At 42.2% G+C, this 27,659-nt stretch overlaps 2 protein-coding genes across 2 annotated transcripts in view; one reads left to right on the top strand and one right to left on the bottom strand.

Moving 5' to 3' along the window:
- PITRM1 (pitrilysin metallopeptidase 1) overlaps nucleotides 1–25,979 on the top strand; it is a 34,018-nt gene extending 8,039 nt beyond the window's left edge. The window contains exons 7-27 of the mRNA XM_090266450.1: nucleotides 385–545; nucleotides 2,805–2,931; nucleotides 3,212–3,300; nucleotides 4,107–4,235; nucleotides 4,864–4,977; nucleotides 7,957–8,053; nucleotides 8,719–8,853; nucleotides 9,923–10,061; nucleotides 15,760–15,876; nucleotides 17,269–17,401; nucleotides 18,570–18,690; nucleotides 18,804–18,880; nucleotides 19,132–19,297; nucleotides 19,632–19,732; nucleotides 21,132–21,252; nucleotides 21,952–22,023; nucleotides 22,586–22,698; nucleotides 23,723–23,848; nucleotides 24,786–24,931; nucleotides 25,306–25,408; nucleotides 25,525–25,979. Coding sequence (XP_090122576.1) covers nucleotides 385–545; nucleotides 2,805–2,931; nucleotides 3,212–3,300; nucleotides 4,107–4,235; nucleotides 4,864–4,977; nucleotides 7,957–8,053; nucleotides 8,719–8,853; nucleotides 9,923–10,061; nucleotides 15,760–15,876; nucleotides 17,269–17,401; nucleotides 18,570–18,690; nucleotides 18,804–18,880; nucleotides 19,132–19,297; nucleotides 19,632–19,732; nucleotides 21,132–21,252; nucleotides 21,952–22,023; nucleotides 22,586–22,698; nucleotides 23,723–23,848; nucleotides 24,786–24,931; nucleotides 25,306–25,408; nucleotides 25,525–25,618 — 2,481 coding nt within the window. The 3' untranslated portion in view covers nucleotides 25,619–25,979. The remainder of the gene's footprint in view (nucleotides 1–384; nucleotides 546–2,804; nucleotides 2,932–3,211; nucleotides 3,301–4,106; nucleotides 4,236–4,863; nucleotides 4,978–7,956; nucleotides 8,054–8,718; nucleotides 8,854–9,922; nucleotides 10,062–15,759; nucleotides 15,877–17,268; nucleotides 17,402–18,569; nucleotides 18,691–18,803; nucleotides 18,881–19,131; nucleotides 19,298–19,631; nucleotides 19,733–21,131; nucleotides 21,253–21,951; nucleotides 22,024–22,585; nucleotides 22,699–23,722; nucleotides 23,849–24,785; nucleotides 24,932–25,305; nucleotides 25,409–25,524) is intronic.
- A 1,163-nt stretch (nucleotides 25,980–27,142) lies between these two features.
- PFKP (phosphofructokinase, platelet) overlaps nucleotides 27,143–27,659 on the bottom strand; it is a 55,849-nt gene continuing 55,332 nt past the window's right edge. Inside the window, exon 22 of the mRNA XM_090266449.1 lies at nucleotides 27,143–27,536. Coding sequence (XP_090122575.1) covers nucleotides 27,392–27,536 — 145 coding nt within the window. The 3' untranslated portion in view covers nucleotides 27,143–27,391. The remainder of the gene's footprint in view (nucleotides 27,537–27,659) is intronic.

The raw sequence follows: 27,659 nt of genomic DNA, 5'->3' as shown, positions 1-27,659 counted from the left end.
TTCCAAGTACCTTAAGACTTGGGTTAGTGTGACCGCTTTCTCTCTGGATGCTTGTGGGACCGCACCTCCCACACAGCTTACGGGCAGAGGGAGCCTAGGATATCTATCCCATGGCCCTCGCCTGTGCATTTGTTCATCACCCAGGGCCTACTGCAAAGTGGACGTGCCTCCTCCTCTTGAGACAGCCAGTCCCTGGGTCCCGCACGCAGTCGTGAGCGAACTGAGTGCTTTGTTAAACAGTATCAGTGTGGATGCCCTTGCTTACCTTTGGGGTGGTTTTACTTGAAGGTGTTACAGGTATATGCTCCCAGAATTTGCTGAACTTGCTGTGTTATAATAATGTGTGTTATTTTACATGTATGTATATATTTTTTTAACTTGAAGACAGATAACGAGAGAATATTCTCGCAGCACCTTCAAAACCGACTCCTTCCTGATCACACGTATGCAGTGATCTCTGGTGGTGATCCACTCTGCATCCCAGACCTCACGTGGGAGCAGCTGAAACAGTTCCATGCTACACATTATCACCCCAGTAATGCCAGGTGACGTTTTGTTTTTCAAGTTTGGTGGTGGTTTGATTAGGAGTTGACTTGTTTGCACATTCTTACACTGAATGATAAGCTTCTGTCACATTTAGCAAGGAAGTGTTTGCTTAAGAACCATATAAATTTAGACGAGCTCCTTCACTTCATAGATTGCCTAATTTACTTGAACGCTCATTCTGAGAGTCTGCAGCAACCACTCCGCTCCCCCAGCATGGTGATGACACCACCTCCTGGAGGAGGGCCTGGGCCGGAGTGCCAGGTGCCCAGGAAGCTTTATGCCCTCAGTCCCAACAGTGTTCCAGGAATGGTGGCAGCAGGTATATTACACCTTGGGTACTTATTGTTTGATAAATTGCTTGTTTCAGAGAACATTAAAAATAAAACACTAATGTAAAGCCAGTTTACAAGAGTAAGTGTAAAAACATTTAAATTTTAATTATTAAAAGTTTCATGCATACAAAAATGTAGACTAGAATAATGATTTTTCATACAGTTACCACGTAGATATCTCTTATACCAATATAATTTAAAGGAAATTACAGACATGAGGGTTTACCGACATACGTGGATATGTGACCCTAAGATATAAGGATATTTTCTTACATAAAATAATACCATTTTCACATTTAAGAAAATAAAAAGACTTGCTTAAAGCCACCTACCACTTACCTCAAATTCAGACTTTCTAGTTGTTCCCCAAATTTGTGGTCTATGTGAGGCCCACAAACTAACTTTTGTTAGGGTGTCTGTTAAGTACCCTTTTGTGTAGGACAGTGTCCTGCCTTGTTCTCATTGAAATTGAAGAGAGTCAGCAAGTTGCCTCTGGATTTTGTCACCTTCTGGGGTATATGACTGCCACTCTGTGGCACTGGTGGACATGAATCCTGTGTTTCCTGAGAGTTGGACTTGGCTCCAAAGACTTGGTTCACCCTCACAGATGATTCCTGCATACCTGGTGTGTCCAAATGTCTCGGACCTGCTTACCCCAGTGGGGAAGCCGCACCTGGTTTGCAGATTCCTACGGTGACTGTGACCCCTCCACCGTAAAGCTGTTTCCTAACAGACATAGGTCCTGTACCTGGTTGCTAGCCTGGAACCTTGTGGACATTGAGTTCCTTATCATCTGTTCATGGTTCTCATACTCATTGATGATTGCTGCCTGGAGCAGTTTCTTCAGTAGAGTTAGCAAAGTTTTCTAAAGAACTCTTCTACAGGTATTAGCTGGGCTTCTGTAAAGAAGAGCTGTCCCCACCCTCAGGGCTGTGGGTTGCCCTGAGGATGGGATTCTGATGGGAGACGTGGGGTGCCTGTTTCCCTTGGCTCTCCAGTTTTGGGGGGTCATGGTGGCAGTTGCTCCTCCAATAAAAATATGCTTTCCTTTTTAGCTTTGTTTGGTTTGTTTTATTTTTTAATAACGTTATGACCTCATACACATATTTTTAATTCCTATATATTGTTGTATGTATCTGAGATGAGAGTCCAAATATATTTTTTAAATTTATTATGCTCACATTGTGCCAACTGTAGCCCCTTTGTTTTCTGTCCCCCGATTCAAACTCCAGGCTCTTCCTGCTCCAGATTTGTAGGTAGTCATTTCCCAGGTGTTCGGTGACTATCAGGACAGGGCGCCAGCGTGCTCATCACTACTTGGCATCCCTTTCTAAACCTTTGAGTGGACATTTTTTAAGAATATTTTAAGATACTCATTCCCAAAATTTTAGCCATAGCTTAGACAATATTATATTAAAGAAGAAGATCAACTCTGTTCACTGTAACTGTTTTTCTCCTGGCTGAACAAATGTATTTGTTTCAAAACACATGTAACCTGAAATTTATAACCTAAAATAGAACTTTGTGAAATTCTTTATCTTTTAGTCTTAGATGGATTATTGTGTTACTGTAGCCAAGGTCACAAAGCAGTTTAACGTATAATTTATTGGTGTTTTGTAGCACCTTTATAGTAGATTTAAAATAAAGAGCAATTATTGCCAAACTTACATTTAATGAATTCATTCTGTACAACTTGTGTTTTGTTTGAACCACCTATTTTACAAAAAGAGCAAAAGCCTCTGTTTGGTGTTTATAGTTAAACTAAGTGAAAAAATGTATTCCTCTATAAAGTTCATTTCCACTTGGGAGCTGGCTTGTTGTCAGCTGCTATATATATGCATACCCTCTGCTTATACAAAAAGCCATCTGTGTTGATTTCTAATTTTTTTAATTAAAATAGACTAATATAGTCTGTCAAATTTTTAGGTTCTTCACTTATGGTAATTTTCCGCTAGAACAGCATCTGAAGCAGATTCATGAAGAGGCTCTGAGTAAATTTCAGAAAATTGAGCCAAGCACCACAGTGCCAGCTCAGAAGTCTTGGGATAAGCCGGTGAGTGCCCATCCAGATGATAATCAGTGTTTTACCAACCCATTAATACATGGAGATGAGGACCCCAACTGTATGTTAATAACAGGATTTTAAATGTGGTTGTGAGCTCTGCTGTATATGTAAGATCTTCTCAAGCCTGAAGATGGTTATTTGTTTGAAAAGAAAGTTAATTTAGTGAAAAGCATTTCTTGGACCATTTTATTCATCTGGATAATCTGCACTAGTATAAACCTGTTCAGTCATACACTGTGCCTACTTCACTCATTGCGTGGTTTTACAGAGGGAATTTCAGATCACCTGTGCCCCTGACTCACTGGCCGCAAGTTCGTCTAAACAAACGACTGTCAGTGTCAGCTTCCTCTTACCAGAGTAAGTATCCATGTGAAGTAGGAGACTTGCAGGTGAGCAGGGTTGGAGTGAGTTCTGCGGTCAGGTGTGAATGGGCGGGTGGCTAGGATTCAGCAGAGTTTTGAACATCTGGGATAGTATGAGGGGAAATCGCTTTGGGTAGCCATTCAGAAGAAAAGTAACTTACTTCCTCGCTGTATTTTAAAGCTCATTCCTATAGAAGAAAGGTGGCTCAGAATAGCAGTTGTTACCATTAGGGTCACAGGTGCCTCTGTGTGTGAGTGTGTGAGCAGAGCACTGGGAACACTGCCTCAGAAACATACGTTGCATACACAACTTCGTGTAATTGTCGAGACTTGGACACCTGAAGGGTGTGTGGGCAGGAAGGAACCCCGCCGCGCTCCATCCACGACGGCTGTCTGCCCTCCGAAGCTGCACAGCTGACTGAGTTGCCCCATCTCTGCACTGTTTCTTGTCTGCTGCGTAGTGTGACTGCAGTTACAACTGAAGTCACATGTCAGAGTGCTTGGCGCTCTCTCCTGCAGTAGCATTTATTGTGCAGCTAAACTGATTCCATGGTCTGGGACTCCCAAAAGAGTCCCAGTGTATAAGTGCTTTCCAAATTAAAAACAAAAACAAAAAAACACTCTTTTGCTGATATAACTATTAAAATAGAGGTTGAATGCAAGAATTTCTAGTAGAACTTCAGCTTTTCTTTGGAAATAAGTGTCAATGTAGTAGTGGTTTTAATGATTTCGAAAACATTTATAAGGGGCATTGCTTTCCTCCTTTCCCTGCACCCCTCGGCTGATCCTCTTTAAATGAAGCATCACTGACACGTTTGAAGCCTTTACATTAAACCTTCTGTCTTCACTCTTGATCGGCGGACCCAACTCCCCCTTCTACAAAGCCTTAATTGAATCTGGACTTGGCACAGACTTTTCTCCTGATGTTGGGTAAGTTTTATGGTCAGATCAGATCAGTAGTTCACCATTGGTGGCAGTTCTGACATTTGACAATGCCTGGGCATATTTTTGTCTGTCACAACTAGGGAGGGAGGGTTACTGCCATCTTGTAGGTGGGGCCAGGGAGGCAGGACGCTTCATATCCCACAGTAATAGGATGATCCCTTCCTCACCCAGCACAGAACTGGGCATTAGGGTATGGTTTTAGTACATCTTACTTATGTCCCCTGCAGAAGGTATTTGGAAAAAGAACGCTTTTTAATGATCTCAGAATGGCATACTGCTATCTGTTTTAAAAGTCAGGTCATAAAGTATTCTTTGAAATCTTAAGGTTTTATAAAACTGAGCAGTTCTCTATTTTTAGATTTATTTTGCCATAACTCTAAAGTTTAAGTTGTAGTGATGTTTAGAAACGTTAAAAGGATGTGACGTTAGTATGACCATGTCTGGGAAGTAGGTATGTGAGGATGTTGCTTTCATTGGCTTTGTCCTGGAGGACTGGGGAGTTCAGTGTTCTTAGCTCTGGTCTGCAGTGTATTTGATCTTTAAATGAAGCACATGATAACGAAGTAATGGAAGCCATATGGTCGCTAATGCGTGATCCACTTTCCTGTTCTAGATACAATGGCTACACAAGGGAGGCCTACTTCAGTGTGGGCCTGCAGGGAATCGCCGAGAAGGACATTCAGACAGTCCGAGACATAATTGACAGGACGATTGATGATGTCATCACGTACGTAAGGCCCTCTGCACCAATTCTCTTGCCTTCTCAGTTCCTGAGAACTTTATAGCAAGAGGCCAGGCCTTCTCCATAGTTTGGCCATCTCTACGTAAAAATACATGTATTTATTCACATTTAGTTGCTTTAATAGCTCTGCTTCCTTGCTGCAAAAGCATTTATTTTAGTACTTCAATCTTTTTTATTACTGAATAATAGTGCATGTATGAATATGCCACATTGTTTATCCACTCATCACTTGATAGATATTTGGGTTGTTTCCAGTATTTTTTGGAGGCTAGGATGAATAATGCTGCTATGAACATTTATGTACAAGTTTTTGTGTGGAGATGTGTTATCTTTTCCCGTGGCTGGATAACCCAGAGTGGAATTTCTGAGTCATGGTACCCCTATATGAGGGGGGGAACCCTTTCCCCCAAAACAGAATTTACTTATGAAAAATTGTGTATTTATTTTTACATGTTTAAAGTACTCTCAAAGTACTCTCCATTTGATGCAATACACCTATCGAGACATTTTTTCCACTGCTTAAAATAGTTTTTTAACTCATCAATTTTGATACCTTTTAGTGCTTCTGCCATTTTGTGTTTCACCTCTTTCACATCAGCAAAATGTTACCCTTTGAGGACTTTTTTTATCTGGGAAAACAAAAACGTTGTTCAGTGTGAGATCAAGTGAATAGGGACAGTGGGGCATGGGGGCATGCCATTTTTGGTCAAAAACTGCTGAATACTCAGCGTGGTGTGGGCAGGAGTGCCCATAAGTCACTCATTGTGAAATAGGCAAATGCATTGAAAGAGTCCTCAAACTCACTGAAGCTGAACGCAGCCTCTCAAAACAACGCCAGTTGGTACACTGATTCTGATGGGTTCCTAGAACACTCACCTAGCGGGGGAGCCTGTACTACAAGGGCCCCCCCTCCAGAAGATAATTCCAGTTTTTTTTTTGGTCTCTTGTATTTAATTTTTTGAGGAACTTTCAAATCAAATTGCTTTGCAGTGTGACTACGCCTGTTAAATCCCACCCAAAATGTATGAGAGCTCCAAATTGTCTTTATCTTGAGGACAATCAAGTCCTCACAGATCTTCTAATTTTCTGTTTATAATTATAGCCATCCTGGTGGATTTGAAGTTGTCTTGGTTTGCACTTACCCAATGATTATTGATGTTGAACATTGTTTTATGAGCCTATTGGCCACTGTATATTTTCTTTGGAATAATGGTATTCAGATTCCTGATCCATTTCTTAATTGGACTATGTGTTTTTGTAAAATAAAAATTACAGTTGTAAAAGTTATTTACAATTACAGTTGTAAAGTTATCAGATACAGGTTTGCAAATACTTTCTCCCATTATATGGTTTATCTTTTTGCTTTCTTGATTGTGTCCTTTGAAACACAAAGGTTTTACTTTTTGATGTTGTTCAATTTACCTATTTTTTTCTTTAGTATCTGTGCTTTTGGTGTCATGTAAAACCATTGCCTAACACAAGGTCATGAAAAATTATTCCTATGTTTTCTTCTGAGAATTTTGAAGTACCTTTCTTTTTTTAATTAAGTTTATTGGAGTGACATTGGTTAAAACATTATGTAAGTTTCAAGTATACAACTCCATAATATATCATCTGTATATTATATTGTGTGCTCATCACCCAAGGTTTAGTAGCCTCTCATCACCATGTCGTATTTGACCCCACTTACCTTTTTCATCCTCTCCTCCACCCACCTACCCCTCTGGTTTTATATCCCTACATGTGAGTGAAATCATATGATTCTTGTCCATTTCCGTCTGACTTACTCTGCTTAGCAATATACTCTTCCAGATCCATCCATGGCACAAATGGCAACATTTCATCTTTTCTTATGGCTGAGTAGCATTCCATTGTATATGTGTACCACATCTTAATCCAATCAACCATCGAAGGACATTTTGGTTGTTCCCATGTCTTGGCCACTGTGAATAACACTGCAATGATCATAGAGGTATATATATCCTTATGAATAAATGTTCTCACATTTTTCAGGCAAATACCTAGAAGAGGGATTACTCATATGGCAGCTCCGTTCTTATCTTTTTGAGCAACCTCCGAACTGTTTTCCTTATGACTGACTGTACCAGTTTACATTTCTTCCAGCAGTGCAGGAGGGTTTCGTTTTCTCCATATCCTTTCTAACACTTGTTTCTTTCCTTATTGATAGCCATTCTGACAGGTATGAGGTGGTACCTCATTGTGGTTTTATTTGTATTTCCCTTATAGCTAGTGAAGTTGAGCATCTTTTTGTATATCTATTGGTTATTTGTATGTCTTCTTGGGAAAAGTGTCTGATTAGGTCTTTTGCCCAGTTTTTAATTGGATCGTTTGGATTTTGTGTGTATTTGTGGACTTGTATGAGTTGTTCATATATTTTAGATATTAGCCCTGTATTGAAAGTATGTTTGCACATATCTTCCATTTGGTTGAATACAGTTTAGATTCATTGTCAGTTTCATGATGTACAAAAGCTTTTTAGTTTGATATGGTCTCATTCATTTATTTTTGCTTTTACTTCCTTTGTCTTGGGGTCAAGTTCATAAAATCCTCTCTGACAACGAAGGTCCATAAGTTTAGTTACCTATGTTTTCTTCTGTGTATTTTATTGTTTCCAGTCTTATATTTAGGTCTTTAATCCATTTTGAGTTAATTTTTGTGTATGGTGTCAGATAGCAATCTAGTTTTATTCTTTTGCATGTGGCGACCCAGTTTCCCTGACACCATTTATTGAAGATGCTTTTCTTTCTTCATTGTTATGTGTTAGGCTCCTTTGTTAAAAATTAGTTGCCCATATACATGTGGGTTTATTTCTAGGCTCTCAATTCTGTTCCATTGGGCTGTATGTTTGTTTTTCTGCCTGTACCATACCGTTCTGATTATTACAGCTTTATAGTAAAAAACATTTATTTCTTTCCAATGTCTTCATTTTTAATATTTCTTTAGGAAAGGATTTGAAGATGATCGAATTGAAGCTTTACTTCATAAAATTGAAATACAAATGAAGCATCAGTCTGTCAGCTTTGGACTCGCCCTGACATCTGTGTGTAATTTCTCAGCCATCTCCTTTCTTTTTTTTCTTCTTTTTTAGGTTACTTTTAGAATTAGTGCTTCTTAAAAATAGAGGGTGGGGCAAAAGTAGGCTTACAGTGGTGAGTACACACAGCAGAGTTTATTCTTGTATTATTATTTATTGTATTATATTCCATATGAACGACTGTAAAACTACCTTTGCCCCACCCTATATATACATTGCTATTCATAGCAACTTTCATTTGAACCTTGAAAGTTATGCTGTTTTACAGCTGATACAAATTTACTTTTAATTTAGTTTTATAATATTTTGCCTTTTTACTAGGTTGTTTAATTGGCTTTTTGCTATCTTAAGTTTGTATGTAAGCTTGATTTACACAGGACACTTTAAATGGATAGGGACTTATAGTAACTATTGATCTATTGGTAATTTTATGTTCTAAAAGTAATTTTAAACTTGTGCTTTTTTAATTAGGAACACAAAGTTTTAAAATGAGTTCAGTTTTTCTTCTTTTTAATCAAAGAATGACTTAATTTTCATTATAATTTGTCATATGTGGTATTTTTTAAACATGGAAACAGATTGTAATAAAATGTTATGCCTTTAATGTTTAGTGAGGTGATGTAGAGTTTATTGGGTAATGTGCTTTGTGGATTTTAAATTCTCTGTTCTAGTACATAGCTTCCTGCTGGAATCACGATGGGGACCCTGTGGAACTCCTGAAGCTGGGAAGTAAGATGGCCCAGTTTAGGCAGTGCCTTAAGGAAAATCCGCAGTTTTTACAAGAAAAAGTGAAACAATACTTTAAGGTAAGAAAATTGGAGAATTTATGTCTATATTAACTTAAAAATTTGGTTTTCCAGATTCATATATGAGCTGGTTTTGTTCTATGACTATATGCAAGTTATTTTTTATGTATTAGTGCTTGTATATAAACATCTGCATATATTCTTGTTCTGTTCTCTTAATAGGACATATAGGATATGAGAACAAGTCACCTACATGTGTGAATATTTTGGTTATCTTACAAAGGATCTTTTTGATGCTTGCTCCTTGTTTCTGTAGATTTATACATGGTGTGTGTTTTCTGATAGATAGTCATCAATATGGTAGGACTTCTATAAGACCTTAACCATGATGGGGGGTAGGGAAAGCAGGACTCCCATCTGTCATGAAAGGTGACTATTGTACTTGATGCCATTGTTTTGGATAAGGGGCATGTTTGATCATTTAAACTGTGATCTAAGTTATTGTACGTTATTTTGCATTAAGTTTTTATTGTACTAATTCTCCCACCTCTCTGTAGTATTACACATGAGCATTTTATGTGTGTGTTTTTAGTTGTTGAAATAAATAAGGGAAGTACATTAAGTCACCTAACATGTTTATGTTAGGTCCACATCTATTTTGTCCTCAAAATTTATAATATACTAAGTAAAGATTCAACCATTGAGAGATTAATAGTATAATGAAAACTAGATAAAAATTAAATTATTTTCTATGTTGTCTTCAATTCAGACTGAAGTAAGAAACTCATATTAAAAAGCACAGTTTCCTTGTGCAATTAAGGTGTAAAGAAAATATTGAGTATTGGCACATTTATGGTTACAACATCATAATAATTGTGCTAATAATAGTAATAACAGCGTGTATGAATTACACAGTTTCTACATAGCAGGTATGATTGTAAGAATTTTATCTGTCTCACATACTTTCTGCAAGACGACCTTTGAGGTAAGTTCTGTTGTCGTCACTGTTCGAAATGGAAGGTGGGGCTCAGGACCAAGAGCACACAGGCAACGAGAGACTGGTCGGTATGTCAGGTTTGGGTAACATCTTATTTTTAATTTGGCTTTTTTGTTGCTGTGGTTGTTTCAGAATAATCAACATAAGTTGATTTTATCAATGAAACCAGATGACAAGTATTCTGAGAAACAAGCACAAATGGAAACTGAGAAACTGAAGCAAAAGGTCAGCACTCTTTCCCTGGAGGACAAGCAGCAGATCTATGACAAAGGTCGGGCTCAGTTTTGTTCCCAGTCATTCCCTAGCCTTTGCCCAACCCTGGTGAACTTCTTACTGAGGAAATAGTTGTAGGAAGGTCTTATTTCAACCAACAAATATTTGTTGGACACCTGCCAAATCCTGTGTTGGATGCAATGGGATCAGCCTCAATAGAATGGACCCTTTTCTCAGAAAATTCACCCTATAGTTGGGCAGGAAAGGCAGCGGTAATGGAAATGAGGCAACCTTAGAAGGTATGTTCACCTCCCAAATTTTAAAGGCATTTCTATTTATCAGGTGCTGTAACATGCCACTAATGCGTGTGTTGTGTTACAGTGTGTATTAAACTGCCCCTGGGCACTATGGATGGTGTAAGCTGTGAGATCACAAAAGGCAGGTCTCGTCTTAGTGCTGGGACAGGCGCAAGCTGTGGTGAAGCACTCTCAGGTCTGTGTGGTGTAGGCACAGTGCAGACAGAAAGTTGGCAGGATTTCTTACAGCACTGAACAGAAACTTACTGTAAAGCCCAGCAGTCCTACTCTGGTTTACCCAGGAGAAATGAAAGTGTATGTCCACACAAAACTGGAAACTATTTGCATCTCTACCAACGTGATGTGTCCACAAAATGAAATACTCCTTGGCCATAAAAAGGAACAAAATATAGATACACTCATTATTGGTGACTCTCAAAAGCCTTTGCTAAGGTAAATTGGCCAGGCACAAAGAATACCTACTGAGTGAGTGCATTTATATGAAACACTACAAATGGCAAAGGGACAGTGACAGAAGGCAGGTGAGGCCTGTGTGGGGACAGGGAGTAGCCTGCAGGGAGCCAAAAGGGGACTTTCCTGAGGTGTTGGAAATACTTTATATTATGATGTGGTGGTTCCATTACTGTATACATTTGTCAAAACTTATTGAATTATATCTTTAAAGTTGTGAATTTTAACATATGTAAATTATATATTAATAAAGTCTTATTAAAATATATATATATAGTACATACACAGTTACACCCCCTTCCATTTTGATCAGGCTCAGTTTGAGGTGATTTAATCTAGCAAAGGCAAAATTAGTGTCAACATGCAACCTATTATTTTATCTCTGAATTCTTCTTTTTTTTCCTTAAAGATTTTATTTATTTATTTTTAAAGAGAAGGGAAGGGAGAGAGAAAGAGAGGAAGAGAAACATCATTGTGTAGTTGCCTCTTGCACACCCCCAACCGGGGACTTGACCCACAACCCAGGCATGTGCCCTGACTGGGAATCGAACCAGCAACCCTTTGGTTCACAGGCCAGCACTCAATCCACTGAGCCACACCAGCCAGGGTTCTGAATTCTTTAGACATACAGTTATTTTAAGTCTTCCCATAAATTTAACGTGCTAATTGAATAATATACAAACTTTTATGAGTGCTAGTTGACAAGTTTCATCCTTCATTTTTTTGTTTTTTTAACCGAGGTATATTTGACATAGTAATTTCAGGTGTACAACATAATGACTTGCTATATGTATGTATTGTGATGATAAACACAGTAAATCTAGTTAACATCTGCCATCACGCATATAGTTTTTTTCTTGTGATGAGAAATTTGAAGCTTTACTCTCTTAGTAACTTTAAAATATGTGATATAGTATTATTATTTTTATCCTCACCCAAGGCATGCTTACTGATTTTAGAGGGAGAGGAAGGGACGGAGAAGGAGAGGGAGAGAAACATCAGTGTAACAGGGAAACATCAGTCAGTTGCCTCATAATGTGCCCCAACTCGGGACCAAACCTGCAACCCAGGCATGTGCCCTGACTAGGAATCGGACCTACAATCTTTCGGTTTATGGGTGGACACTGCAACCAAGTGAGCCACACTGGCCAAGGAAGCAATATAATATTAACTATAGTCACCATTACATCCCCATGACTTACTTATTTTATAACTGGAAATGTGTACCTTTCACCCCTTTCACTCATTTTCCACTTCCCACCCCTACCTCTGGTGACCACCAATATGTTCTCTGTATCTAGGAGCTTGATTTTCTTTGTTTCTTTTGTTTCTGTATTGATTCCACGTATAAGTGAGATCATATAGCATTTGTTCTCTAACTTATTTCACTTAGAATAATGCCCTCGGTTCATCCATGCTGTCACAGATGACAAGGATTTTTCTTTTTTTTTTTTAATGGGTGAATGATATTCCATTATGTATATATACTACATTTTCGTTAACAATTTAAACCTTTTTAAAATTTTAATTACAGTTGACATACAATACTATATTAGTTTCAGATATCCAACACAATGGCTAGGCATTTATGTACCTTTCAAAGTGATCCTCCCAATAGTCTAGTACCCACTGGACACAATACATAGTTAGCATGGTATTATTAACTACATTCCCTACGCTGTACTTTACATTTTGGTGATTATTTTTATAACTGGCAATTGGTTCTTCCTAAGCTCTTTCACCTTTTTCTTCCAGCCTTTAACCCCCTCCGATGGGGTGACAATCAAACTTTTTCTGGATCTCTGAGTTTGTTTATATTTTATTTTATTTATTTTGCTTTTTTAGATGCATATCTAAGTGAGATATGGCATTAATATTTATGACTATTTCACTTAGCATAATATCCTCTAGGTCCATTCATGTTGTCACAAATGGCACATTCCATTCTTTCTTATGGCCAAATAATATTCCATTATATGTATGTACCACCTCTTTATCCATTCACCCATTGATGGACACTTCGGTTGCTTCCATATCTTGGCTGTTGTAAGTAATGCTACAGTGAACACAGAGCTGCATATACCTTTTCAAATTAGTATTTTTATTTTCTTCAAGTTAATATCTAGAAGTGGAATTGCTGGATGATATGATAGTTCTGTTTTTAATTTTTGAGGAACTTCATACTATTTTCCACAGCAGCTGCATCAATTTACAATCCCGTCCACAGTGCACAAGACATCCTCACTAGCTCTGTTTTTTGGGTTTTTGTTTTTGTTTTGTTTTGTTTTGGTAGTAACAATCCTGAAGGGTTTAATGTGGGTATCACTTTGTGGTTTTGATTTGCAGTTCCCTGATGATCTTGTGCCTCTTTTCATGTCCTCATTAGAAAAATATCTATCGAGTTCTCTGCCCATTTTTTAAGCAGTTTTTTTTTTTATTTTTCTCTTGAGTTACATGAATTCCTTCTATATTTTGGATATAAAACTCTTCACAGATACATGATTTACAAATATTTTCTCCAATCCCATAGGCCACTTTTTCATATAGTTGATGGGTTTTTTGCTTCGCAGGTTTTTAGTTTGATGGAGTGTCACCTGTCTTCCATTGTTTTATTTGTTTGTTTGTTTTTAATTTCGCTGTTGCTGTAGAAGATTTTGTTTAATTAAATTTGTTGTGATAACATTGATTAATAACATAAATTTCCGGTGTGCACCATTATAATTCAACATCTGTATACTCTATTTGAGATCACCACCAAAAGTCTAGTTCCATTCCTTACCATAAATGGGATGGGCAGAAGTTCATATGGAAAAAGACATGCGGTTTGTGATTTAATAGTAGCACATGAATAAACTGTTTTGTGTACTCAAAATTGTAAACCTACTTTTGCCTTCCCCTATATTGACCTTGACTCACTTTGTCCTTTCCACATCCTCTTTCCTTGGTAACCGTCATTCTGTTGTCTGTGTCTATGAGTGCCGTTCTGTTTTTTTTTGTTAGTTGGTTGCTTTTTTGTTTTATATTTCAGATATGAATGAGATCATTCTTTAACTTATTTTGCTCAGCATAATACCCTCCAGATCTATCCTTATTGTTGCAAATGGTAATTAAATCAGTGCAGCCATTATGGAAAACAGTATGGAGGTTCCTTAAAAGATTAAAAACATGCCCTGGCTGGTGTGGCTCAGTGGAATAAGCGCCAGTCTGTGAACCACAGAGCTGCTGGTTCGATTTCCCAGTCAGGGCAGATGCCTGTGTTGTAAGCAGAGGTCCTCAGTTGGGGGCTTGTGAGAGGCAACCACACATTGATGTTTCTTTCTTTCTCTTTCTCCCTCCCTTCCTCTCTAAAAACAAATAAGTAAATCTTTTAAAAAAGATTGAGTATGGAGCTGTCATGTGATCCAGCAGTTCATCCTCTGAATATGTACCCAAAGAAGGTGAAAACACTAGTTCATAAAGACGTGCACCCCTATATTGACTGCAGTCTTATTTACAATAGCTAAGGTATGGAAACAACCATCTCCCATTCTTACTTGAAGCCATTTGTACAGCAGGTAATTCCATGCCTAAGCAACAGGACAGACGCTCCCTGAATGGCCAGAGTCCTGGCCTGGCCATGGAGGTGTGTACTGTTTTAAGGAAATAGTCCAGTCCACAGCCGTGTGTGAATAAAAAGAAGCCCATATTACAATCGTGCTTTTATTTTACAGATCACTGCAGAGTTTGTTAAGTAGGACACAGTGCTAGTGCATTTAGTGGTTATTTCATCTCAGTAAGTCTTACATGTGTACTTCAGTGTGAGGAATCAAAGTCCAATCCACAGATAAGCACCAAGGGAAAATAGGAATGGGAAATTATCTAATTAAGTACAAAAGCTCTAAATAACCTTCCATTTGGGGGTGCACGCCCCTGCCATTGGAGGGAGTTCACCTGATGAGAATGAGATGATGCCAGAGGTTTCTGTGCATTCAGAAAGGAACAGTGGGTATTTCAAAGGACGAAGGAGGTGGGCCCTTGATCTGTTGCCAGAACTGGACAGGCAAAAAGGCAAGAGATCTCAGGTTTTTTGGAGAAAGTCTGAGGGGCAAGGGGTCAGGAGGCTTGGCTCATTGGGGTGGAGGTGACAACCATGTGAGGAGGGCCTTGAATGTCCAAGATGTTTGAGTGTCAGGTGCATGGACCCCATTCCCCTTGTGCCATGGGACAAGCGGGGACTGGAGCTGCGAAGGGGAGGTGTGGGTCAGCCTGTGCTTGGGCTCAGGACCCAACCTCAGCAGAGCCTGTAATGAGCTGCCCTGAAACCCACCTGTGAGGAGCCAGTTTGTGGTCACTGGCTCTAAGGGAACTTCAGGGAGGCAGGCACCAGGGGATCAGTTACCCTGTGAAAGGAAGCATGCAGTTGTGTGTTTGAAGTGTGTGGCCTGTTCACACATGCACTACTCAGCTCTGTGTTCGGCTACACACGGAGTCATCTGGGTTCTTCCCCTGATGGTCGGGTGGTTCTGTGCAGACTCCAGGAAACAGGAGCCTGTCCCCTCTGATCAGATCAGTGCAAGAGCAGGCCCAGAACATGTGTTTTTAAGCATGTTTGTAATTTGGGCAATGTATGTGATATTACAAGCATTTTGCTAAGGTTAGTTAGTAATATGAAATAAGAATAAAGTACAAATATTACTAAATTTCAGTTCAGCAGGAAGTAGTTTGAAAGCTCTCAAAATGAGTTCTATCAAGTCTGTGTAGTATAAAACCTGGGAGGCCAGAACCTACAGAACCTACATGAGCAAAGTCCTCCCCCACCAACACGACTAAAAGTGAGGATTAGGGGAGAACCACTTGCTGAGCAGTGATTATGCTCCTGTGTCTGGTTTGCTTGGGAAAGGCAATGCTCATGGCCCCAGCACTGGGTGCCACTGAATGACAAGAGATGAATTACGTAAGATCTTTCAGTTTTGATCATCCTAATATTCACCACCCGCTCTTTTCCCCCAGGTTTGGAATTACAGACCCAGCAAAGCAAAGCTCAGGATGCGTCTTGTCTGCCGGCACTGAAGGTGTCAGACATTGAGCCCAGAATTCCATTCACGGAGCTGGCAGTGGCCCTGGCAGGTCAGTGTGGGCTTGGGCAAGCATAGTGCCTGGGCCCGTCGGTGAAGTTGCAGGAGTAGAGTTGCGTGTGTGCTTGTTTGTCACAAACCAGGGGGGCACCCCAATAACTTTCTAGTCCTGCTCTGGATGTTTCCTTGGCTGGCATGACCACTCAGTGACAGCGGACTTCTCTACTCAGGAGGGGCCTGTCCTTCCCTCCAGTGGGTGAGGCAGGGCGCTTTTGTCTGTGCTTCTGGAGTCAGGAGAGTCGGCATGGTGCTGTGGCTGCATTGGATGCAGCTCTTCAAGGCACAGGTGCCCTTTCAGCCCCTGCCCCACACGCTGTCCAGCTCAGAAGAGGTGACAGCATGTGAGGGACCTGAAATGCGCACAGTGCTTTGAATTGAGGCATGGGGAGCCAAAGTGGGTCGTAGGCCACTGGCATCTCGCAGTTCATCCTGAAGTTTCCCCCCTAGTCTGTCACTCTGCCTTTGGTTGGAAGCACAAGAGGCCTCTCTAGAACAAGGTCCCCTATCAGGGTGGATGTTTAGCTTCCATATGGCATGAATGACTTCATTCCTCTGTTCTCAGGCAGTCTTGCACTTTGACTGGTCTCCTCTAGGAGTATAGAGCAAATCTGACATCATGTTGACTTCTGTGAAGCATCTGTCGCTTGCCTGTCATGTTGACCATGTCTGAGTTATTTATGTGCATGTGCGTGCACACACAGGGACAGAGATCTGTCCTCTGTGAAGTGGGGCTAACATCTTACTGATTAACCCCCCGCAGCGTGGGTTTATCAGTGAAGTTCATTAAGTGATTATTATAAAATTGGTGAGGACAGGTCAGTCATCATTGCGTGCCTCAGTTCTTTGCTGGTTCAGGGCACTGCTAGGGATGTAAAAGGAGAATGCAGGACGTCCCCCTGGGGGGTGTGGGACCATGGACACTGTGGGTGCCAACAGCACACAGACACCCTGTGCCAGGGCCTTCATAGTGGGCATCAGGGTCCTGGGGAGGGGTGTGTCCCGGAGGACGAATGGCATTGGGCTGGATGAAGAGTGTTGCTGGAATGACAGAGTCCACTCTGAGAACAGGCGCGAGGTGCCCAGGGGCCAGCAGGGTCTGGCTTGACCACTGGGCAGTTATACAATCCGAGGCGCAGTGTTTCTCCTAATTCTTCAGAAAGCAAGGGGCACTTCGGTATTGAAGACTGTTTAAATTTTTACCATAATAAAAGTACAATAGGGAAATTTGTCTAAATTGCAGTAAATGAATAATATTTCTTTACCAGTATAAATTTTAAACCTGCATTCTTGAAAAACATTATGGTTTTAAAAATATTAGACAATGGTCACAGGATTAAAATTATACTGATAAAAAATTATAAGTTAAATGAGTCTGTTTGTCCAGCTGGAGACGTCCCCGTCCAGTACTGCGCCCAGCCCACCAACGGCATGGTCTACTTCAGAGCCTTCTCCAGCCTGAACACCCTGCCCGAGGAGCTCCGACCCTACGTGCCGCTCTTCTGCAGCGTCCTCACCAAGTAAGACCCACGTGTGGACAGTTCAGCACACACTTGTATATTTTATCGGTGGATATTCTCTGAAATTATTTATTTTTTAATGCATCCATAACCACTTTTCAGTGAATCATGGTGTTTTTCAAAGTCCATAGCATTGTTACAGTGTATAAAGTGTACTATATTTATATTTTCTTACTACAGTGTAGTACACTAAATATGTATAAGCCTTGGGTGTAAATAACAAGCTCTTTAAGGTTGTAGAAAGAATGATGGCTTTGCATCAGAAAATTTAAGTAATTAAATCTGACAGGTGGGCCTGGGGTAGCCTTGAGAGGCCATGTTGTGTGCCCTCATCTACCAGGCTGGTTTTGTGATCCTGTCATCCTGGGTGAGCAGTTACCTGAGCAGATTTGAGAGTGCAGGTGGGCACAAGCACTGCTGCATGCCTCTGTCCTGTGTCCCTGTTCTTCTGCTGGGTGGCAGGCTGAGGGGGAGGTGATCGGAGCTGTCACCCAGGTTCCCTTCCTATATTCCCAGAACACAGAGGGAAGGGAAACCACTGCAGCAAATGGGCTGGGCCTCGTGTCCCGTACATGCAGGAGCTAGATGCACGGGGAGCTGCTCGACCCTGCTGGATGTTAGAGCACATGAGAAATGCCTTTGACCTTGCAGAGCTCTCTGCCTTTTGTAAAGTATGGCTCACACTGCTTTCTTTTTATGGCTGTGGTCATTTTAGAAAAACCTCAGTTTCATCTTGCCTTAAATTACTTCTCCCATTATCAGCAACACTCGGAATGTGTCTACCAAAAGCAACATCAGTGTTGAGATGACTTCAGCTTTTCTTAAAAATTCAAAAAGGCTTAGCTTTTAGATTTCACCCCCTACACTACAAAATATTTGAGCAGATAGACTGTGTCTGCTGGTTTTGAAAGAGCAGAGTAGGGAAGACACATAAAACATTTGAAAGCCTAGCACTGGGGTTGCAGTTCAGTATTTTACTGTTAGTGCTGGACAGCAGCTGCCTGCTTGTTTAATAGACTAGACCCTGGTTTCTCCTGGGGAGAGGGCCCATGACGAGGTGGCCTGTGTTGTACATTTGAGTATAAAAGGTTTGTGCAGGCCGTGTGGTTAAGCTCATAATTCAGGATGATGGGGCGTTGCTGATTTGGGAGCTCTCTGCTGTCCACAGGCTGGGCTGCGGTGTCCTCGACTACAGGGAACAGGCTCAGCAGATAGAATTAAAAACGGGTGGAATGACCGCGTCTACCCACGTGCTTCCTGACGGCTCGCATCTGGACACCTATGAGCAGGTAGCGTTTGTTTCTCCATCACAGGGTGCTACAAGGTTGGTTTCTCTGGTGTCTATTGCTTTTCTTTTAAATTGTGTCACAATTAATTTCTTCTCTTTTCTATCCTGATTTAGGGTGTGCTTTTTTCATCTTTCTGCCTCGATAGAAACCTACCAGACATGATGCACCTGTGGAGTGAAATATTTAACAGGTAACTTGATTTGCAGAGGTGTTAATCCTGGGGGTGTATCACAGATCTGGTCTGAAGTGCGCTCAAGGGAGGAGGTTTTACTCTGGTGGGTTGACTTCAGAAAGCCTAATTTTGCTTACAATTCCTATGAACTTATAAAATTTTTGAGGATGTATACATCATCTGAAAACTTACACTTTTTACATTCTCCCTGCTATTGAAGAGGGTCTGATGTGACTCCAGGAATTTAGTATACGTTCCTTTGTCTGTAGCCCATGCTTTGAAGAAGAAGAACACTTCAGAGTGTTGGTTAAGATGGCCGCTCAAGAGCTGTCCAATGGAATCCCAGACTCAGGGCACCTCTATGCATCCATCAGAGCGTGCAGGACCCTGACACCTGCGGGGGACCTGCAGGAGACCTTCAGTGGGATGGATCAGGTGACAAGCTGAGGGGATATTGGTTATTCTGGGTTAGTCAGATCTTGCAGAGTTGCTGATTTCTCTGGTACTAAATTGCTTGTATCTCAGAAAAGCCAACTCTTTTAACTGACCAAATTTCATGGGTATCTACTGTCCTCTTTCTTCCCCCCATTCTCACCCTTCCCCAAGGCAGGCAGGTGCATGTCACATGCAGGCAGAGTCATGGTTCCCGTTATCAGGGGTGTCGGGTTTCCAGACTGGGGAGGGATATCTATCTGGTCCCTGCTCCTCCCCAGGGGCTACCTGCTCTGCCAGAGGTGTCTCGCTCTATGTGTTGGTTCCTTTGACTTAGGTGAGGTTGATGAAGAGAATCGCAGAAATGACAGACATCAAACCCATCCTGAGAAAGCTCCCCCGCATCAAGAAGTATTTGTTAAACTGTGACAATATGAGGTAGGGGTTCATAGTTTGTTTCTGAGCAAGATCTTATGATTTATCCCATTTTATTAAGTGCTGTGTGGAGATACTCTTCACATGAAGTTGTATTTACATAAACTTAAACACAGTTCAGAAAGAATGCTTGATGTAAGTTATAGAATTGATTGTAGACTTCAGATGTTCTAATTAAGAAATCATTTCATATAGGAAAAAAAGAATAATATCTTAAGTGTAATAAATGTTGAAAGAGGTGGAGAAGAAAGCAAGCTAATTTCATCCTAAAACTATGAGGTAGATTGACTGCAAATATTTAGTTGTGTTGCTCCTAAAAGTAAACAGTAAATCTTCTATAAATGAGCCATCACTGAGACTCAGCACAGGTGAGCTTGCTCAAGACCAATGTAAAACTGCAAAGGTCTTGTAAGAATAATTATTTTATGATAGCTTGAGGAAAATACCTAGCAGCTCAGCCATTCACAGACAGTTTGGCCCTCAGGTTTATGAGCATAAACAATGTAAAAATGATTGATGGTTGTATTACCAGTGACATGGATTTAGATAGCTTGTAGCTCTACATGAGAATCCTAGCACCTTGCCTGTGAGTTTTCATGAGCAGGTACCCCCAGATCATCTGCGTGGCAGGAGGGGAGCCCTAAGGTTGGTGCTGGGCCTTGACCCGGGAAGAACTGACTGACTGCCAGTTTCTGGCCAGTACTGACACTTGTACCCACAGTCTCTTAGGCAGCTTCACCCCTGGAACCTTCCACTTCCTCCTCCATAAAACACTGCTTTGCAGATTTATGGCAAAGAAGAAAAGAACTAATGCAATGCAGTTGGTATAGAGTATGGAAGGATACTTAATATTAATTTAACTGAAATAAATTTAGGATTTAGGGCCAAAAGAAGAAAAATCCACTTATTCTATAGTTCAAGTAACTATTATAGTATTAGCTGTGATTCTGTAGCATTTGGAAGACTTAGATGAAAATATATATATTTTGGGGGGGATTGCAACTTATAATTTCCTACTTTAATGACCAGTTTATAGCTTCAAATTGTTGATTTCTCTTCTAGACAGAAATTATAGTTTTCAGTTTACGACAGTGTAAGCCTGAAGGTGTTGGCAGGCATTTCCTTGCGTCTTCAGAACAGAATTTGGAGTCAGAAACATTGTCTTTTTGTCTTGACAGCTGTTTATCAGCTGTTAACCCATTGAAAGATAGGACAAGCTTTCTGATAACTTGAAGCCACTATGGTGAAGTATCAGCTGCGTGATTTCCATATTTGGCTACTGTTTATTTTTAATATTTTTGAGCGTTATTTTATACAAAAACAAAAATTATCCCCTTTTAATTTCTGTTATTTATACTAGATGTCATAAGGGTTTTCTGTGCATACGTGCTTTTTTAAACAGATGTGCAGTGAACGCGCCCCCGCAGCAGCTGTGTCAGACGGAACGAGCCATAGGAGACTTCCTCGGAAGCCTCGGGCGAAGTAAGAAAGAGCGGAAGCCGGTGCGCCCACACGTGGTGGAGGTGAGAGCCCTTCCAGGGAGGGGCAGGCCCAGACTGTCCTCCGACAGGAGACCAGGGACAGGAGGGTTCAGGCCAGCCCCTTGCTTACCCAGTGAGACATGAGTTCAAACGCTGTCGTTTGGACTTTGACCTGTGCTCCTGTTGTTACTGGAGCCTGTGGCGTAGAGTCTCCCATAAGGAATATGCTCTCGTCAGAGCCGCCCACAACAGTGGCCTGAGGAAGCTGGTCTCGCTGCTGTCGGGGGATTTTCCCCAACACAGTAACACATATGTTTCTAGAATAATCACATCTAGTAAATTCTAGTCAGTGTAATTAACTTACAAAGTGGTTTGATCTAGCTCACCAGGATCTATGGAGAAGTCTGACTTCTCATGCAGAAGGTTGAATCTGCACACGCAACAGAGGACTAACGTCTGCTTTCTCCTTCGTTGCATCCATGCGGCCCTTATCCCTGACTGGACCTGCCTCCCCTCCTTCTCAGAGCCCCACCTGTGATGGGGGCACCACGCGGAAGGGACGGGGTGCCTCGGCTCCCAGACCTCCTGGAAATCCATAAGGAAATTCTATGTGTAGTTAAAACATTTAAGCAAATGTGTCCTAACGCTTATTATCAGTTCTATGAATTTTCTGGAATATATCATCTTAGCTGTTCCAAATGAGTTTAGGATTTTTCTCATTTCTCTTGGAAACATATTCAGAAACCCATACCTAATGGATCTGGAGAAAGTCCGCATGTTAGTGGCTCCCAAGTCATCAGGAAGCTGATCACAGTAAGTTAACACTGTCGCTACCATTTCAGAGCCAGCCATTCCTAGCTGGACCGCGCCCTCCTGAGTGGCTGGCCGCCTGTCCGAGACTGCCGGTCAGCTGCCTCGCTGCCAGAATCCAGGACCAAGAGTCCTATCTCTTGTCCCAGTGCCTGTGAAGACCTTTGTCCCTCGCTGGTCTCATCTCTGTGCCTCTATTTTAACCTAATCAGTATTGATTCACCTCCAGTTGGGCAGTATTGTCCTTTCCACTCACTCAGCTTGGGTGATCTGGGCATTTGCTTTGGTTTATCACAGAGAAGGCAAAAGAGCATGTTCCTAGAGAAAAATGGAAAGAGAAAGAAAGCTTACACAGTCAATGAGCAAAATGGAAATGATTCAGAATGAAAATTTTATTGGACTTGTGTAGAATGATGTAGTCATGAGTGCCTTGCTCTCAGGTGTGAGACTGTGGCTGGTGATGCCCACAGGAAGCAGGGCATTCAGAAGCCCAGGTGGCCCCTCCACAGGTAGCATCTCTGGGCAACCTCACTGTGGCACAGCCTGACCTGACCTTCCTCTGCAGGAACCCACTTTCAAGCCTTGCCAGGTGAAGACTCACTTTGTGCTTCCATTCCCCGTGAACTACGTCGGTGAATGTGTCAGAACTGCCCCCTACACAGACCCTGACCACGCCAGGTACAAATAGGCAGCTCGCAAACCATGAGCAAGGAGGGCACGGGGTAGCCACGGAGAGAGGAGAGTCCGAGGGAGGGGAGGGGAAGGCCGTTGGTCCATAGAAGCCCAAATCTGAGGCTGCCACTGGGTTTCAGAAAAAGTTTATGTAGAAAATGTAATCTGTTGCTCAGTGTTTTTGTTGGTTTATTACCCTATTTGTAGGGAAAGACACACCCTCTATTCTAGCCCATCAGGATAGGGAAGTGTATTAATAGAGAAATATAGAGTTAAATCACAAAAATGTTATAAGAGATACCCCAGGATAGTGTGATTATTGATATTTTGCCTCTTTTTTTGTATTTTATAATTTTCCAACAGTGAATGTGCGTTCATTAGGTAACATAGAAGTAATAGACTAGAAGAAAAACACATGGAAGATAGACCCCAGTCCCTGTGGGGCAAGCGGAGCCCGCCTGCCGGGGACCCTGGGCTGGGGCTCCCCTGTAAGAGCCTCACAGCAACCCCTCCCCCATCTTTAAGACCATGTGACCACGCGTACTCCCCCCTTCTCATCTGGCTTGCGTCATCTGCTCAGCAGCAAGTGCGGGGCTGAGTGCTCACACAGAGCGGAGCAGGCCTGTGCCTCCGGTGGATGGCACACATTGGGGTGTGGCCCTGCTTGCTCTGTCCTGGCAAGGTGCTTTCTAGAACCTTCCTTTTCCCTCCCAGAGCATCACCTGTTAGCATTCATAATGGAAGTTAACAGAAACGTAGAAAACACATGCACTCCAACAGTGAAGCCTTAGGGAAGGGGCCTGTGGAAAGCTAGTCAAGAGCTTTCCACGTGCAAATGCACACACAAGTTAGGAGAGGTCCAAGTGTGTCCGGGAAGGTGTCTCCTCCCACCACTGTCATCCAAGGCACTACTTTATTTTTCTTTTTACCTAATTATACACTTGACATTCTTTTAGATTACTGCTTTTTATTATATACTCCTAGGCTAGCCATGTTTTTAACTTGCATTTTTTAATCATTTTTTTTTCAGTCTTAAGATCCTGGCACGTTTGATGACTGCTAAATTCTTGCACACAGAAATTCGAGAAAAAGGTGGTGCTTATGGTGGAGGCGCCAAACTCAGCCGTAGTGGAATATTCACATTTTACTCGTATAGGTGAGTTTCTCTCTGACCACCTCATGCATGTGGACACAGCCTCATGTCCCTGGCAATGACACTGATGCCTTAACAGAGCCAGTGACTATCTCATACAGTGGAGTAAACTTGAGAAAAATTATTGCCACTTTTTCTCACCTCTTCAGCACTTAACCATACCCAGCACTGTCCTTTCAATTTTAGGCATTTTGCCTTAAATGAGTCCTGACATTTGGTGACAAGCATATTTCAGTAGGTGAACTAAGTTTTCCGGCCCATGTAATTGGAGAGGCTGAGCTCCTGGGCTACACAGACTGCTCTTGCCCTTAGAATTTTCTGTGGCCCTTGGCCTGGAGACACATCTTCTAATACTCTAGGGAAAGGACAAGTTGTTGTGCCTCTCAGGCATTCTTTTTGCTCCCGACTGCTGCCAATTCTGAACACTTCCTAGTGTTGGTGCTGGGAGCTGCAGAAGGACAGAAAACAACATCTAAGGGCTCCCTCCGCAGCTACAAAACCATTCAGTGCTGGGTCAGTAGTATGAACAAAGGCCTCAGCAGCTCTTTCCACTTAGACAGTGAAGGCTCTCAGAAACTGGCCCAGATATGGGTGATTATTCAGTTATTCTGAGTGTGTCCTTTGGAAGTGAGGGTGTTCATTTAACCTTTTTTAGAGTTTCTCCACGAGTCTTTCATTCAGTCTGACTTTCCTCCATCCACCTGACTTCCTCTCCCAGGGAAGCCTGGTGGTGAGTCTGGGTGAACAACCATGCCTCCAAGGGAAGGAGGTCAGGTGGCGTGTGTGGCCAGGTATGTTTCCAGGGCATTGATTTTTGGACTAAGCATTAAAATAGGGCTGTTAACAACTACAAAGTTTTGAAGCTGTAAAGTCGGCATATGATTGTCACTTTTTTTTCTGTTGGTAAATGCGTGAGTAGCTTACTCTTTGGGTCTCCTAGGGATCCACATTCAACAGAAACACTCCAGTCTTTTGCAAAGGCCGTCGACTGGGCCAAGTCTGGGAGTTTCTCACAGCAGGACATTGATGAGGCCAAGCTCTCCGTGTTCTCAGCTGTGGACGCTCCCGTGGCTCCTTCAGACAAAGGTACTTGGAGTGAAAAGCAAGCACCTTGACGGGTGGCGTGACCAGGCAGTTCTGGGCTGAGTCCTGAGTTGCGCGCCCAACTCACCCCACCTCTGGCCACTGCCTCCTTTACGATACACACACATCCACCTTGAGAGTCAGCATCTGGGTGTTTGCCACTTGGAAGGGGTCATACTCCATCATCTCAGAGCTTCAGTGAGCTGAGAGGGCCCACCCAGGCAGGGTGACTGGAGTAGGGCAGAGACAGTCCTGACTTGGCCCTCCGTCATCTCCATCCACTTCTCTGAAGGGCAGTGGGTCGGGGTCAGTATCCAAGGAACAGGCCACCGCGTGCTGTCCCCACCAGCTCCCCTAGTCACCTCTGTTTCCTTCAGGGCTGGACCACTTCCTCTATGGCCTCTCGGATGAGCTGAAGCAGGCGCACAGGGAGCAGCTCTTCGCCGTCCACCGCGAAGGTCTCATTGACGTGAGCAACAAGTGAGTACAGTCATATGGCCACAAGTGTTCAGAGACTTCCTGTGACTGTGACAGTACCTGATGTGGAAACAGCCCTGATCCTAGCCCCACCCCCCAACTCCCACCTGCCTTTTCAGGTACCTTGGTGTTGGGAGAAGCACTCATGGGCTGGCTCTGCTGGGACCAGAGAACTCAAAAATTGCCAAGGACCCGTCCTGGATAGTCAGATGACGAGCAGCTCCCGGGGAGCTCAGGGGCTCAGCTAATGTGGGACTCATAGGCCCCTAAGAAGTAAGCCAGAGCCAGATTTAATTTGAAAGGTTAGAAATGTGACAGTTTTCTCCAAATATCTTGACCATTTATCCTCAAAATTTTGCCAAAGGTACGTGCTTGCCTGGCAAGTCGGATTCAAACTCTTCTGTCTTAAAGAAGGACATAGGCAATCATGAAGAAATTAATTAATTATGCATTAAATGCCAGAGATGCACAGATTATTATTGTAAGACCTTAATGATGCTAGAAATGCTTATTTTACTGTATTAGTCTTAGAACATTTATTTAAATGTTTAAAATAAAAGGCAACTCTGACCTACCTGTACATTAGTTATTTTAAATGACATTTTACTAAGTAGTTCTTAGGACCTTCACTAAAATATGAGTGAAACCAACAAAAGTATTCCAACATTCTTGATTTATTAAAAAAAGTGTGGTCACACAAAGGACCTGGGAAAATTCTTAAGCAGGGCGGCCTGATGAGAGCCCTTTCGAGAAGTGGTGTGTTTGGAGTTAATAAGCATTCATTTGTTCCCACACTGTCTTTACTGAAGGACTCTTGTCTCATCTGTTACTCACGTTACATTTTTCAGACGGAAAGTAAACTTGGTGCTAGCCCTTCATTTATCATTTGATCCTCAATTCCTAAACACAGCCCACAGGCAGGCCTGGTTCTGTGGCGTTTCACAGGTGTGTGTTTTACAGATCGGTGACTTGTGGCCACTGCACCGGGCAAGTCTACCATTGCCATTTTTCAAAAGGTTCAGATGATTGTTAGCATTTTTAAGCAATCAATTATTTTTTAATTAAGGGACATACTGCTGTCACACACTTAGCAGACTACAGTATAGTGTGAACATAACTTTTATATGCACTGGGAAACCAAAAATTTGTGGGACTTGTTTTATTGGAACACTTGCTCTGTTGCGGAGGTCTGGAACCCAGCCTGTGTATCTGTAAGGTTTGCCTGTATTTTTTCGTCATCCACCCTCTACACAGAAACGACTCCTTTCCCCGCGGCTGGTGGACAGGCTGGTTCCTCTCATCTCAGACTTGAGACCAGAGGCTGGAGAAAAGAGGCAGAAACACTTCGCTTCAGACATTAAGTTACATGCCTTACCTTCCTCAGATACAAGTAGGACTGAGGTGAAGTGTGTAAACTCCCCTTCTTCTGATGCACACGTTCATGGTATTCCCAGCTCTGCACTTTAGGAGGAGCCCATATAGTTGGAGCTGGGTCACTTTACCTGGTGTCCTGGTCTAGGACCTTCTCTGCGCACCTGACACGTCCCATGTCTGTGTGTCACAGACTTGCCTTCCTCCTTTATGACTGTGCTGTTGGGTGGCCTAGTTCCCTAATGCCTATAAAAATATATCGCTAGTACCTGCCCACATAAGTGCCGCACAAACCTTTGGTGGCTACCCACAAACCCTAAAGTTTAAACAACTACTTAAACAAATTAAAGAGACTTAGTACTATGGTTGGAGTTTTAGCCAAATGTTTAATTCCACTGGAAATGCCCATTTTAAAGCAGGGGAGAGAGTATAACGATACAGCAGACAACTCACTGTAGTCTCAGGACCAGTGGGGTGTGAAGGACACAGGACAGGTGCACTGTGATCAGGGACTAATGTCAACAGTACTCACGTAAAGTGCTGATAAATAACTTAAGTGTTACAAAAACGGGTGGTAAAGAGGCAGTCCGAAGCATCACTGGTGGGCAGTGGCGTCTAGATGGCTGCAGGCTCCACGTGGCCGCGGTGAACGTGCTCCAGCTGGCCTGCGTCAGAGACCTCAAGGCTGGCCTTGTACTTGGCCAGGATCTTCATGAGGGCCCGAAGCTTCAGCCACCACTGCTCTTTGGGAATTCTGTGCCTGCGAACAGGAGGCGGGAGGGGTGAGTACAGTGACTATGACAGCAGCATCCTTCTGTCCTCGACTTCTGTCCTCCATTCCTTCTCACTGCACTAAGGTTTAGGTGTGCGACATTTTACTTAC

This window comes from Furipterus horrens, unplaced genomic scaffold (genome assembly GCF_987537825.1).
Source record: "Furipterus horrens unplaced genomic scaffold, mFurHor1.1.pri manual_scaffold_2, whole genome shotgun sequence".
In the NCBI taxonomy this organism is placed as follows: domain Eukaryota; kingdom Metazoa; phylum Chordata; class Mammalia; order Chiroptera; family Furipteridae; genus Furipterus; species Furipterus horrens.
Note: the sequence above shows the minus strand (reverse complement) of the source record. Positions and strands in the feature narration are given on the sequence as shown.